The sequence below is a fragment of the Erythrolamprus reginae genome, chromosome 8, assembly GCF_031021105.1.
Source record: "Erythrolamprus reginae isolate rEryReg1 chromosome 8, rEryReg1.hap1, whole genome shotgun sequence".
NCBI classification, from domain to species: domain Eukaryota; kingdom Metazoa; phylum Chordata; class Lepidosauria; order Squamata; family Dipsadidae; genus Erythrolamprus; species Erythrolamprus reginae.
Window position 1 is genome coordinate 44,357,170 of NC_091957.1, and position 14,537 is coordinate 44,371,706.

Genomic DNA, 14,537 nt, shown 5'->3' on the forward strand with positions numbered 1-14,537 from the left:
GTTTGGCCATTGTGGAGGATTATCTGATCCTTGTGTTTCGTGACTGCTTTACTGCTTTACTGACTTTGACCTTTTGTGTGCTGATTTTTCCCTGCTTTGAAACTAAACCAGGGCAAAGTGTGTTTCACTTTGTGAAAGAAGAAGGACTGTGAATTGCCTCACAGCTGCAATCTAAGTATCACAGAACTGATAAGGGACTTGTACAAATTACCAGTTTGTTTGGAGACAAGTGCTCTTTGCTATACCAAAAGAGGGCTTGGTTTAAGTGAATTTTCATTATAAAGAACATTGTTTTGAATTTTCAGACGTGTGTGTGTGTGAAATTTGTACCTGTGAATTTGTAGGAGGAGTCTACCAGAGAGCCCAACTGAACATATAGTAGATAATGTATATTTTTGTGTGCCTGGGTGTAATATGTATGTACAGTAGTATATTTTGGATGTTCAGTAATAATAAATAGATAGGGAAATTCTATCTCTTTGAGACGAGGAGAGGCCAGGAACCCTAACCTAAACCCTTGACGGGAGTGACGTCAAGTTGGCCACCTTTGAGCCAGTCACATGACCTTTAAGCCACCCCCAGGCACATGACCACCAAGCCACTCCCACCTAGTCACATGGCTGGCAAGCCACACCTACAAAATAAGCCACACCCACAGTGTGGTAGTAAAAAAATGTGCAGCCCTTCACTGGTTAGTTGATTTGCTTGGGTTTTTTTTAACTATTTCCTTGGGATAGTAGAAAGAAAAGCAGGAAATAGCAGAAATAGAAGGAAGGTCCTTACCATAGTGGGTGTGGTTGCTTTTAAGGCCAGGATCGTCCATCTGGATTCGGCAAGGAGGCGGGCAGCTCCTTTCAAAGTTCTCAGCAAAATACCAGCTCTTGGTTTCATCAAAGATGGTGAAGAGTAAGGAGAATTCTTGAATAGACAATTGTCTGACGTGTGTGGTGCGGAGAACTCCAGCCTGGCAAATAATCAGAGGTCCAATCAGTCCAGAATGGAGGTCTTTTTCCTGGAACAGAAGTGAGAAGAAGACAAGCAGGAAAAAAAAGAATATTATTGCTTTAGAACTGTCTTTTTTTTTTTTTAAAGAAAAACTTTCATTCAGAGAATCCAAGAAGGTGCTTGCTGGTGTTTTTGTTTACCATTGGAACATCCTTGAAATTGTCTTTTTTATTATTTTCTTTGAATGTTAATATATTTGGCTTAAATGCTGGCTTTGCAATTTACAGTTGCAATTGTATAATTTGCAACCAAGATATAATAGGCTTAAGTCAAGCTTATCTTAATTTGCACCAAACGAGCTAGCTTAGTTAATAAGCCACCTTTGTATTATCAACCACCATTTTATTATAAACCAAACTATTTTATTATAAGTCATTTTATTATCATATTAGTTATTATTTCACTATACCGTATTTGTCAGAGTATAAGATACACCTTTTTCCTCCCTAAAAGAGGCTGAAAATTCAGGTGCGTCTTGTTCTGCCGGTGTGTCTCAACCACCCGTAATTACAGGGTAATCAATCCAGGAAGACACACACCACACAATAAAAGGAAAACCCAAAAGTTTTTATAAACAGAAAAACAGAAACAGCTCCCTTTTTAAATGTCAAAGGGATTTTCTGGTACACACAAGACACAGGGTAAATGCAGTCCAATTGCTCACCCAGTAACTGGGAAATTGAGTCCAATTCTAAAGTCCAGAGAGTCCACACACACAATCCTGAAGAGCAAAAACCACGATCTTGATGAAACAATGAATCAAATAAACTGCTATGAGGCTAAAACACAAGGCTTCACTTTTATCTGTAGCACTAATTACAGCAGCCCCACCCAACTACAGGTGGCCTCATTTTCTCTTGTAATAATCCTTCAGTTGTTGTCTCCTATGCATCTACGCATGCGTGGATGTGTCATTAATTCTTGTTCAGAATCCAGGGATGATACAGATGACTGATCTCCTCCTGGGCTGTCTGCCAAACTCCCCTCTTCCCTGTCACTCACGCTTCCTTGGTCAGAGGAGACTTTGTCGGCAGATTCTACTGGGAGCAAAAAAGGCCTGCGGCATGTGGATGTCTCCCCCACCTCCACCTCCACATTGCTTGGGGCAGGAGCTGGGCCAGAGCTAACCACAACACGTCTTATACTCTGAATGTAGATTTTTTTTTCTAAGCTTTTTCCCCCCAGCCCTAACTAGGTCCACACCTGTCCATGGAACCTTGCAGGTTCTTTCATTGCTACTCTCTACAAAGAATGTTTTCGAAGCCCTAAGTCTTTGCAGGTTTTTTTTCATTGCTCTAACTTGCTCCAAATGTTTCTTTCTAGACTAACCAGGTGCTAACAATGTTCCCAGCTCTTACCCGCTTCCAAGCTCTTTCATTCTTACTCTCTGTCAATAATATTTTCCAAACCCTGTCTTTGTAGTTCTTTTTATTGCTCTACTTGCTTCTAATGTTTCTTTCCAGCCCTAACCAGGTGCTAATGATTTACCCAGATCTCACTGGCTTGCAAGCTCTTTCATTGTTAATCTCTCTGAATAAGGTTTTTTTAAAGCCCTTACCAGGGGATAAAATAATGTGCTGAAGCTGACCAGACTAAGGACTCTACCCAGATGAATATCTGGTAAGCAGATTCTTTTCCCTATTTTCCTCCCCAAAAAGTAAGGTGCGTCTTATACTCCGAAAAAATACAGTAGTTTTAAAAGCCTTGCCAGCCAGCCTTTGATTTCTGTCATTGCTCCCTGCAGCAGAGGAAGTGCTAGTCTTATACTCTGGTGCGCCTTATACTCCGAAAAATATGGTAGGTACAGTGGCTATATATCTCTTATTATAAATGACCCTTCTTTGGAATTTATTTATTTTTCAAAAACTCACGTTTCTCCCTTATTTGCATCATTTAAAGATTGAAAAACATACTTTAAATTTGACGGAAGCCTTCCTAACTTCTTTTACATATCTTTTTTTTTTAAAAAAGAATTCACCCAAACGGAGATTGTGGTGCTTAATCTGTGCTTTTTTCCAGGTTGCTGTATCCCTAAACATCTGATATCGGTAACACTGCTAAAAAATAAGAATTCTCCGCTTACCAGGTTGACGCTGGAAAAGTAGGCCCAGGCTTTGCAGTCAAATTCACTGGAACTGGGAGCCATTTCGGATAACACCTTGAGGGAGTATTGGCGAACCTGGTTGGGCTGAACAGCTCCTGGACGGTGGTGTTCTCCAACTTCCTGGCTCCCCTCATATGGCAATAAGTTGGAATGGAAAGAATAAGGTCGGGAAGCCATGTTTTTGAAAGTCACCTAATATGAGGGGGAAATACAGGAAGTAGAATTAGGAGAAGGGTGAGGAAGAGTGATGGGCTCCTACAGGTATGGTCAGGTACACAAAACCAGTAGAAATTTTTTGAATTTTTCTTCCTTCTACGCTCTGGATATGTTATACCTACAGGGGATGGACAAAACACCTTGAAACACCTTGAAAATCCAGATTTGTGAAGCTCCCTTCGAACAGTTTTTGCGGAAACTGGGTTCTGTACGTGTCTATTGAGCTCTGCAGTGATTTTAGGAGCTGCGGTCTTGCGATCCGCTCTAACAATTCGCTTTAGAGTCCGACAGTCTCTCTCAGACAACTTCGACTTTCGACCAGACCTGTGCTTGGCTGAGGACGTTTTCCCTTCTCTTTCAAAAGCATAAAAATTGAATGAATGAATGAATGAATGAATGAATGAATGAATGAATGAATGAATCAATCAATCAATCAATCAATCAATCAATCAATCAATCAATCAATCAATCAATCAATATTCTTCAAAGCACTTCAGGGCAGGACAAGAAGCAATAGGTGGAAACTAATCAAGCACGAATCCCAGCGGCCGGTTAGGTCCCACAGAGTTGGCCTTCTCCGGATCCCGTCGACTAAACAATGTCAGCTGGCGGGACTCAGGGGAAGAGCCTTCTCTGTGGCGGCCCCAACCCTTTGGAACCAGCTCTCCCCGGAGATCAGGACTGCCCCCACCCTCCTTGCCTTTCGTAAACTTCTTAAAACCCACCTCTGCCATCAGGCATGGGGGAACTGAGACATCTCCCCTTGCCTATGTAGTTTTATGTATGGAATGTTTGTGTGTATGTTTTTATATAAGGGGTTTTTTTAGGTTTTTAATGTAAAATTGTTATTTTAGACTTAATATTAGATTTGTCATTATATACTGTTTTATCACTGCTGTGAGCCGCCCCGAGTCTGCGGAGAGGGGCGGCATACAAATCTAATAAATAATAATAATAATAAAAGCAACTTAGAACTAAGGAGAAATTTCCTGACAGTTAGAACAATTAATCAGTGGAACAACTTGCCTCCAGAAGTTGTGAATGCTCCGACATTGGAAAATTTTAAGAAGATGTTGGACAATAATTTGTCTGAAGTGCTGTAGGGTATCCTGCCTAAGCAGGGGGTTGGACTAGAAGACCTCCAGTGCCCCTTCCAACTCTGTTACTCTAAATTAGAGCCATTTTTTATCCTGCCACTCATCAAGAAGTTGTCAGATGGTTATCCAATATTTTCATCTTAGAACTAATTTTCACCTTGATGGTCTCAGTTGGCTGAGTTGCAGATTGCAAAGAAGGCAAATATAGTGTGGCAAATATAGAAGAGGGGTTTAAATGACAAAATGTTCCTTTTTTAAAAAAGAAGTTCAATTTAATTATGGGAGAGTGTAATATGGTAAATGATTTAGTTTTACTAGATAAATGGTCAAAGCAATGGAAACTGCAGTTTAATGTTTCCAAATGTAAAATAATGCACTTGGGGAAAAGGAATCCTCAATCTGAGTATTGCATTGGCAGTTCTGTGTTAGCAAAAACTTCAGAAGAGAAGGATTTAGGGGTAGTGATTTCTGACAGTCTCAAAATGGGTGAGCAGTGTGGTCGGGCAGTAGGAAAAGCAAGTAGGATGCTTGGCTGCATAGCTAGAGGTATAACAAGCAGGAAGAGGGAGATTGTGATCCCCTTATATAGAGCGCTGGTGAGACCACATTTGGAATACTGCGTCCAGTTCTGGAGACCTCACCTACAAAAAGATATTGACAAAATTGAACGGGTCCAAAGACGGGCTACAAGAATGGTGGAAGGTCTTAAGCATAAAACGTATCAGGAAAGACTTAATGAACTCAATCTGTATAGTCTGGAGGACAGAAGGAAAAGGGGGCACATGATCGAAACATTTAAATATGTTAAAGGGTTAATTAAGGTTCAGGAGGGAAGTGTTTATAATAGGAAAGTGAACACAAGAACAAGGGGACACAATCTGAAGTTAGTTGGGGGAAAGATCAAAAGCAACGTGAGAAAATATGATTTTACTGAAAGAGTAGTAGATCCTTGGAACAAACTTCCAGCAGACGTGGTTGGTAAATCCACAGTAACTGAATTTAAATATGCCTGGGATAAACATATATCCATTGTAAGATAAAATACAGGAAATAGTATAAGGGCAGACTAGATGGACCATGAGGTCTTTTTCTGCCATCAGACTTCTATGTTTCTATGTTTCTATGAGACCCTCTAATATTTCCCCCCCCTGCAAATCTACATCTCACCACAATTGTATCTTCAACCTGTCCACGAATGAATGGTCCCAGAATGCCCAAATGTTCATCTAGCTCTCTACGGACCATCTGTCGGGTAAACGTGCTGTCAAAATATTCTTGGAAAACAACTTTCTTATATTTTCTGGAATGCTTTCTCCAGCTTGTCCTTGGATCACTGTGCAGAGAAAATAAGCAATTGGTGTGATGAAATGAAATCTTTTATTTGTACCTAGACCTAGATGGGTTAAAATTATATGTAATCTCTAATATTACTCTATCCTTTCTCTATTGTTAGTCTTGTGGTCCCCCCCCCCAACTCATCTGCAATTACTTCTTCTTATGCTTTCTGGTACCGTGTTTTCCCGAAAATAAGACACTGTCTTATATTAATTTTTGCTCCAAAAGTTGCTCTACGTCTTATTTTCAGGGGGTGCCTTATATTTCTCAAATAAGACAAATTCACAGGCAGAAAAGCTGACACCCCCAAAGAAAGTGTACCGTACAGTACACTGATTAAGGTACGGTACCTGTCAGTATGGCACCCACACACACAAACGACAGCACTTATATGGTACAATAGTATACTCCCGCTATTGCAGCTTTCGGCCACCAGAGGAACTACAGTCTACGCACTGTAGTGGAGACTGTAATGGCAGTGAGACAGCAGCAGACTGTGTCTGCTGTACTGGACGGTACAAAGCGATAGAAGGGCCCAGCAGGGGACGCCACATTATTACAGTACCACTATGAACAGCTTTGAATGGTACCGTATGTTTTTCCACTGTACCGTATGTAAACTTGACTACGCCTTATTTTCGGGGCCTTATATTAGCAAATTCTGCCTTATATTAGCAAATTCTGCAAAAACTCTGACATGCCTTACTTTCGGGGTGCGTCTTATTTTCGGGGAAACAGGGTAGTATTTTTTAGTTACGTTACTTGGTTAATTACAGATCTTGACTAGCACTGGGCAAAGAAACAGTCTTTTCTCAAATCTTTTGTGGATATTTCCATTTACAAAATGGTGTTTTTTTACTCTTCTGAAACATGGAACCATAGCGACAGTTAATGGCAAAGAATACAAAGTGAATATTTAACTGCACCCATGAATTCAGTCATAACTGTTATCTCTGACATTTTGTTCTCTTTTCACAATCAAGCGGCAATACTGATCTAACAAAAACATTTCCTGACAGTGAGAACAATTAATGAGTGGAACAGTTTGCCTCCAGAAGTTGTGTTCTTTAAAACACTGGAGGTTTTTAAGAGGAAATTGGACAATCACTTGTCTGAAACGGTACAAACAGGATTGAAATCCCATTTAACCACAGAGCCCATTGAATAACCTGAACAATTTAGCCAAAAGGATAGGGGGGAAAACTTACTTGTCTTTCAGATATGGGGAAGGAGTAGAGCCACCATAATCCCATATCAACTCAACTGCAGCAATGTAATATTGACGGATTTTCCCAGTGAACATACGTGGGTCCTGTTCATCTTCATAGATATCAAAGTCCTCCTTGATCTCCTCTGTATTGCTATATTCATCGTAGTCAGATTTCTCTTTCGTAGGTCTTGAGAAGTTTTCTCCTAGTTCGTTGACATCTGAGGAGGTTCTGGAGACCTTCACGTGAAATGTGGCCCCTGAATCCTTGCTGAGTGGGATTCCCACTTCTTCCTTCCCTTTGAGAACTGCTGTTTCGTCTCTTGAGTTGGGAGTCTCGCTCTGTTCATCATTGAACCCATTCATTTCTTTTGAGCTATTGGTGTCCTTCAACAGCTGCCCTTGAATGTTCTGGTTGGATGCTGGAAGGTCTTGAGAGAGCATATAATTTGCTGGTGGAATTTGTTGTAGTGAGGTTTTCATCTCCTCTCTTTTAATGGTAGCCTTCAAAGATTCGTTTCTTAATGTTTGTTCTTGATCTCCACTAGACTTCCTTAAGTCCAGCTGAAAAAGAGTTTCTGGGCTACCTTCTCTCATAATTGGTGCATCTTTGTGAGAGTTAAATGGGCCAGATGAATGTGCTGGTTCTGTGTTTTTTGGAGAGAGAACAGTGACTTCTGAAAGATTTTCTTCTGCAGAAACATTTGAAGTCAGCCCTTGCTTCGCCTCCATATTATGGTCTCTTGTTTCTGTTTTAAAATTATGAGGAATCGCAGCAGTACTGCTTACATTCTTCATTGCTGAGGACAAGCTTAGATTATATTGGACAATGTTCCAAAGAGAATAATATGAAGCTGTGGTTTTGCCATCATTTCGTATCAGGTTATCTCCTTTAGCTCTACCTGTTAAGGGAGGTCCTGTTAGAGAGGACTTGGTCCTATTGCTTGTCCTAAGGAAGTTGAGCAATGGCTGAACTCTCACATCAGTCTGGCTAGAAGTTTTTGCTTTGAGATCTGCTCTAGCACCTATTTCATCCAACGGGACTTCCTGTGATTTCACAGACCTCTCTCCAAAATGTCTCCTGCAACCTTGGGAATGCTGTTGACAGGCCGTTGACTTTGTCGTTTCTGGGTTTAGTTTTGACTGACTCTCTTCTGGGTTAGAACTTATATTCTTCCCCAGGCCAGCTAGCTGCGATGGAGACGTTCCTTCTAAGGGTAAAATATCCTCATTTTCAGATAAATTTACCTGGGCCATCATTAAAATTGATCTACTGTGTGTGACATTTTGCTCCACAAATACATTCAAGGCTCCATGGGAATTTGTGACATTAGTCTTACTGGGTGTAGCATTGATGGGCAAAGGTTCTATTCCTGAGAAATACTGGTCTTGATTTGTTTCTTGAAAAGCTCCTGGGAGGGGCAAGCTATCTTTTCCAGTATTAGAAGAAGAGAGATTTATAGAGAATCTATCATTATCAATATCATTAACATGGAGGGAGCCATCCATAATATCAGGCCATTTATCAGAACCTATTGCCTCCTCTCTCTTTGGAAACAAGGTGTTTTGTCCATTCAAAAGATTTGGCAACCCAACAGTTGGGTTTATGTTGAGCTCCATCATCTTCTCTCTCTCATTACCCTGAGGATTCGTCCTCAGAGGCTTTGCATTGATAGCTTCATTGTGGGGCGAAGTGTGAATATCATTGTTACCAAGGGAAAGAAGTTCACTTACCGATGTAGAGTTTCCAGAACCAGAAGTTGGCCTGTGAATTCCTGCCCCAAGAGTTTGTCTATCTAGATTGGCTGAACTTGCTAATGAAAGGTTACTATGATGTGATATTTGTTGGGCGAGTGTTGAGTTTTCCGAAGGGGGCTGTTCTTCAATACTTTGCTTCCATAGAGGTGATTGTTCTTCTATGGCAAAAGCATCGCTGGGCAAGATGTCAAACAAGGGTTCATCTAGAGATAAGGGTTCCCCAGGAGAGATAAGGGGGTCAGTGGAATTCCTGGGGTGGTTTTCTTTGAGAAGGTGGCTAGATTGCTCCAGGCACTTCAGCCTTTCGTCTTCTGAATGTGAGGTAGCATTTGGGCATAGTTGGAGATGTCTACTTGTCCTGGAGAAACTTCTTGCTTGTAGGGTATTGACTTCATCTAAATAATCTGACGGAATGCCTTCCTCATAGTACTCTTCATAGTCTGGGCCAACATAGTCTTCTTGGCGACATAGAACAATACTTAACTTAGCGCTCATTCCTTGTTTTCGAAACTGAGGATTCAAGCATCCCAGCTTCCATTTGCCTGACTCGGAGAAAAGGAAAAAACAAAACCAAGAAATAAAATGAGAAGATGGTTTCAATAACATACATGTTATATCAGAGATGCATAATCTGGGACCTCAGAGTGAATATGATCTGGACACCATGAAGAAACCTTCAAAGGTTATTATCAAATTGCTGCAACTGGAGAAAAGGTTTAAGCTGCTGTGACCTTTGACATGTCCATCAGAAACCAAGAATGCCCGTCAGGCTTCAAACAGGACCTGTTCTGACCCAGCCTTCACAAGCAATGAGAATCAATTTACTCACAAGTAAAACAAACCACTTTTTTCTTAAAACGGGACATGAACAATCTTTATTCACATTGGATAGAGAACAGCAAAAATAATTACAGTGATACTTCGTCTTACGAACCCCTCATCATATGAACTTTTCGAGATACGAACCCGGGGTTTAAGATTTTTTTGCCTCTTCTTCCGAACTATTTTCACCTTATGAACCCGCCGTCGCTTATATAAAGACTTCCGTTGCCAGCCAAAGTGCCCGTTTTCATGCTGGTGGGATTTCCCTGAGGCTCCCCTCCATGGGAAACCCCATCTCCGGATTTTGCGATGCTGCAGGGGAATCCCAGCAGGGGAATCCCACCAGTGTGAAAATGGGCTCCGGCTGGCAATGGAAGTCCGGAGGTGGGGTTTCCCAGCGAGGGAAGCCTCAGCGAAATCGCAGCATTGCAAATGCTATGATCTTGCTGAGGCTTCCCTCACTGGGAAACCCCACCTCTGGACTTCCATTGCCAGCCGAAGCGCCCGTTTTCACACTGGTTGGATTCCCCTGAGGCTCCCCTCCATGGGAAACCCCACCTCCATATTTCCGCATTTTTGCGATGCTGCAGGGGAATCCCAGCATCGCAAAAATGGGTGCTTTGCTGGCAACGGAAGTCCGGAGGTGGGGTTTCCCAGCGAGGGAAGCCTCAGCGAAATCTCAGCATCACAAAAACGCAGAAGTCTGGAGGTGGGGTTTCCCATGGAGGGGAGCCTCAGGGGAATCCCACCAGCGCTAAAACGGGCAGTTCAGCTGCCAAAAGGGGTGAATTTTGGGCTTGCACGCATTAATCACTTTTCCATTGATTCCTATGGGAAACATTGTTTCATCTTACGAACATTTCACCTTACAAACCTCGTCCTGGAACCAATTAAGTTCGTAAAACAAGGTATCACTGTAGTCACAAATAGAAGTCTTGACCCCTTATGAAACTGTTCTTTCTCACACGGCAAGCGAGTAGCAATTAGCTTCTAATTATTAATATTACTATGGCTATTCCAAGTATCAGAAGGACATCTATTAGATTCCAATTTGTAGCAACATCTGCCCCTATCGATCAGGAAAGGTGGGAATTCTAGTTCATCAACCCCTGAAGGCACCAAGTTGCTTCAAAGAACAATGGATATCAACCTAACCTGGATTGTCCATGGACATGATAACCGTCTCTCCAGAGAAGGGATAGACTGCCAGGATCTCTTCAGAGATGGTGTTGTACTTAAAAGTGTTTCCAGAGAAGAAGACAGAGATAATATCACTCTGGGAACCTATATTCAGAACATACCAATATACCACTTGGTTCTGGCAGAGTTTCATTTGAAGATTATCAAAGGCATACCCATTGATACCTGCAAGAAGAATGAGAATAATTATGAATCACAAAGAATTTCTATACTCTCTAGGACCCTAGGGCAGGGGTCCCCAACCTCTGGTCTGTGGACCAGCCCTGGGTCACAGAATGCCAGAAACCGGGCTGCACAAACAAGTGAAACTCCATCTGGGGACATAGGCAGCATGTGAAACCATGTTAACAAGGTCAGCCAATGAATAGGCATAGCAACTAAGTCAGCCAATGAGAGCTAATCACTTCTGAGTCTGTGCTGAGAATCGAAACTGGAAACTTAAGCTTACGGTTGGGCGTGGCTCACTCTCCACCCTCCACTCTCTGTACTCTCCTTTCTGAACTCTGCTGAAATGAAACTTACTGTTCTCTGCTTTCTGTAACTGATTGAATAAGAATTTTACTTGTAGTATTGTAAATATATATATACAGTAATATATATTACTACGTTAGAAACATAGAAACATAGAAGACTGACGGCAGAAAAAGACCTCATGGTCCATCTAGTCTGCCCTTATACTATTTCCTGTATTTTATCTTACAATGGATATATGTTTATCCCAGGCATGTTTAAATTCAGTTACTGTGGATTTACCAACCACGTCTGCTGGAAGTTTGTTCCAAAGATCTACTACTCTTTCAGTAAAATAATATTTTCTCACGTTGCTTTTGATCTTTCCCCCAACTAACTTCAGATTGTATCCCCTTGTTCTTGTGTTCACTTTCCTATTAAAAACACTTCCCTCCTGAACCTTATTTAACCCTTTAACATATTTAAATGTTTCGATCATGTCCCCCATTTTCCTTCTGTCCTCCAGACTATACAGATTGAGTTCATTAAGTCTTTCCTGATACGTTTTATGCTTAAGACCTTCCACCATTCTTGTAGCCCGTCTTTGGACCCGTTCAATTTTGTCAATATCTTTTTGTAGGTGAGGTCTCCACAACTGAACACAGTATTCCAAATGTGGTCTCACCAGCGCTCTATATAAGGGGATCAAAATCTCCCTCTTCCTGCTTGTTATACCTCTAGCTATGCAGCCAAGCATCCTACTTGCTTTTCCTACTGCCCGACCACATTGCTCACCCATTTTGAGACTACCCCTAAATCCTTCTCTTCTGAAGTTTTTGTTTATAAAGAAGTTTGTGAATCCAGCTGAATCAATCATTTGTGTGTGCCTCTGGCTTTTATTTTGCAACAAACTTTAATAAATAGCCCTTTGAGACAGGTAAGATTGCGAGAATTAGTACTGTAAAGCCCAAAGTTACACAGTTGCAGAGAACATGAATTGGCAACTCTGATGCATAACTTAATCACTACACTACACTGGTTTCACTATTTATACAGTTTTACTCCAAAACAAATATAAGGAAGATGGGAAGTTAAGCCCTCTTAGATAACCTGTCCAATGGAAGAATAAATAACAACAGCAGCCTATTTTCAATTTACAGTGTTCCCTCGATTTTCGCGGGTTCGAACTTTGCGAATCGCCTATACCACGGTTTTTCAAAAAATATTAATTAAAAAATACTTTGCGGTTTTTTTCCTATACCACAGTTTTTCCCACCCGATGACATCATACGTCATCGCCAAACTAATAATTTTTGCAAATAAATAACAAAATAACAATTATTGTTAATAAATAATTATGTTTATAAACATCAGGATCACTAAGTGTCTTATTCAATGGTGAGTACCGGTAATAATAGTGAGTAAATGGTTGTTAAGGGAATGGGAAATGGTAATTTAGGGGTTTAAAGTGTTAAGGGAAGGCTTGTGATACCGTTCATAGGCCAAAAATAGTGTATTTACTTCCGCATCTCTACTTCGCGGAAATTCGACTTTCGCGGGCGGTCTCGGAACACATCCCCCGCGGAAATCGAGGGAACACTGTATAAAGAAAGTCAGGATCCAACTTGAAATAGCATTATTAGATTTACCACAACAGCTCCAACTATGTGTAAGAAAGGCACATGTGACACTCTTATCTTTCTTTCACTGTTCTCCACGCCATTTTTATTTTATTTTTTAAATCTGGAGCTACTCACTGTACATGAGGTTGGATGCATAGAATTCAGGGTCTAGGGGATTAACGTTGGCTGCATCGGAACAAAATCGCTTGATATTCTCTGACAAGTACCAGCTCCAGTTTTCATTAAAGACGGAAAACAGCACAAATCTTGCTTCATCGGCAATCATCTGGAGGGATCAGAAATGTGGGGGATTAATGGGTCAGAATCTGAGAGGTGAACTAGAGATTAAGATGTTGGACCAGGAAGATTAACCATCCAAAGGTTTATTTGCTGATTGTAAGATTGCTGCTATCTTTCAAAATGACAAGAGGGATGTCTCTGCTCTTTGAATAATGCCAGGCTATGGATCAAATGTTTCCAGTGAATTACCGTATTTTTCAGAGTATAAGACGTGCTGGAGTATATGACGCACCATAATTTTGGGGGAGCAAAATGGGGAAAAGGATCTGCTTACCAGGTATTCATCTGGCTAGCGTCCTTAGCCAGCACATTATTTTATCCTCTGGTTAGGGCTTTAAAAATACATTATTTGGAGAGAGTAACAATGAAAGAGCTTGCAAGCCAGTAAGAGCTGGGAACATCATTAGCACCTGGAAAGAAATATTTGGAGCAAGTAGAGCTATGGAAAAAACTCTACAAAGAGTTAGTGCTTGGAAAACATTCTTTGCAGAAAGTTAACAAGAGCTTACAAGCTGGTAAGAGCTGGGAACATTGTTAACACCTGGCTAGGGTTGGAAAGAAACATTAGGAGCAAGTAGAAAGTGAAAAAAAAACCCTACAAAGACACATTCTTTGCAGAGCGTAACAATGAAAGATCTTGCAACATAGCTGGGAAGAGCTGGGAAAATCATTGCAACCTGGTTAGGGCTGGAAGGAAACTTACTGGAGCAAGTTAGAGCAATGAAAAAACCCTTGCAAAGACTTAGGGCTTAGAAAACATTATTCGCAGAGAGAAACCATTAAAGAGTCTGCAATGTAAGAGCTGGGAAGATTGTTAGCAGCTAGTTAGGGCTGGGGATAAAAAAGCTGCATTCAGAATATAAGACTCACCCTAATTATCAGCCTCTTTTAGGGAGGAAAAAGATGCATCTTATACTCTGAAAAATATGGTAGTTGCTGGTAAATTTGTCTTTCCTTCTCCAAAAAGTGACCTCTTTGAAAGACAAATGACCCTGGGAGCAATTTCCTTTGCAACCCAAAAGAGCAGTCCTTCTAAAGGGCATATCTTATTTTAACCACCATTGATAGTCAAGTAGCATCCTAAATCAGATGATTGTAACATATTGGATGTGGAGCTGATTCTGGAGAAAGAAGAGAGATTCCAGTAGATGCAAAAGATCGTAGTCATACCATTATGAAGAGTCACCATTGTAGGTTATTATCAATTATTGCTAATGATACAGAAAGCCTATCTAGTCGTTATATTGACCAAACATCCTATTCCTCTGTTCTATTTAAGTGTGAAGGTTACTTTCTCTACTCTTTGTGTGAAGGTTACTTACTTATTCAGCTCTTCTATTGTTCTAGCTAAGAGCAAAAAGTTAAACTAGCAACCATGTGCTCACCATGGTTGCTAGTTTAACCACAAACTCCATTTTTGC

At 40.9% G+C, this 14,537-nt stretch overlaps 1 protein-coding gene across 2 annotated transcripts in view; it reads right to left on the reverse strand.

The window, feature by feature from the left end:
* The window catches only part of F8 (coagulation factor VIII), a 62,389-nt gene that overhangs the window by 18,407 nt on the left and 29,445 nt on the right, over positions 1-14,537 (reverse strand). The window contains exons 12-17 of one of the 2 annotated variants that reach the window (XM_070759808.1): positions 12,952-13,102; positions 10,700-10,909; positions 6,966-9,264; positions 5,590-5,755; positions 3,089-3,301; positions 784-1,012 (exon numbers count right to left, since the gene is read on the reverse strand). In XM_070759808.1, coding sequence (XP_070615909.1) covers positions 784-1,012; positions 3,089-3,301; positions 5,590-5,755; positions 6,966-9,264; positions 10,700-10,909; positions 12,952-13,102 — 3,268 coding nt within the window. The remainder of the gene's footprint in view (positions 1-783; positions 1,013-3,088; positions 3,302-5,589; positions 5,756-6,965; positions 9,265-10,699; positions 10,910-12,951; positions 13,103-14,537) is intronic. The other variant, XM_070759810.1, reaches the window with a different exon arrangement.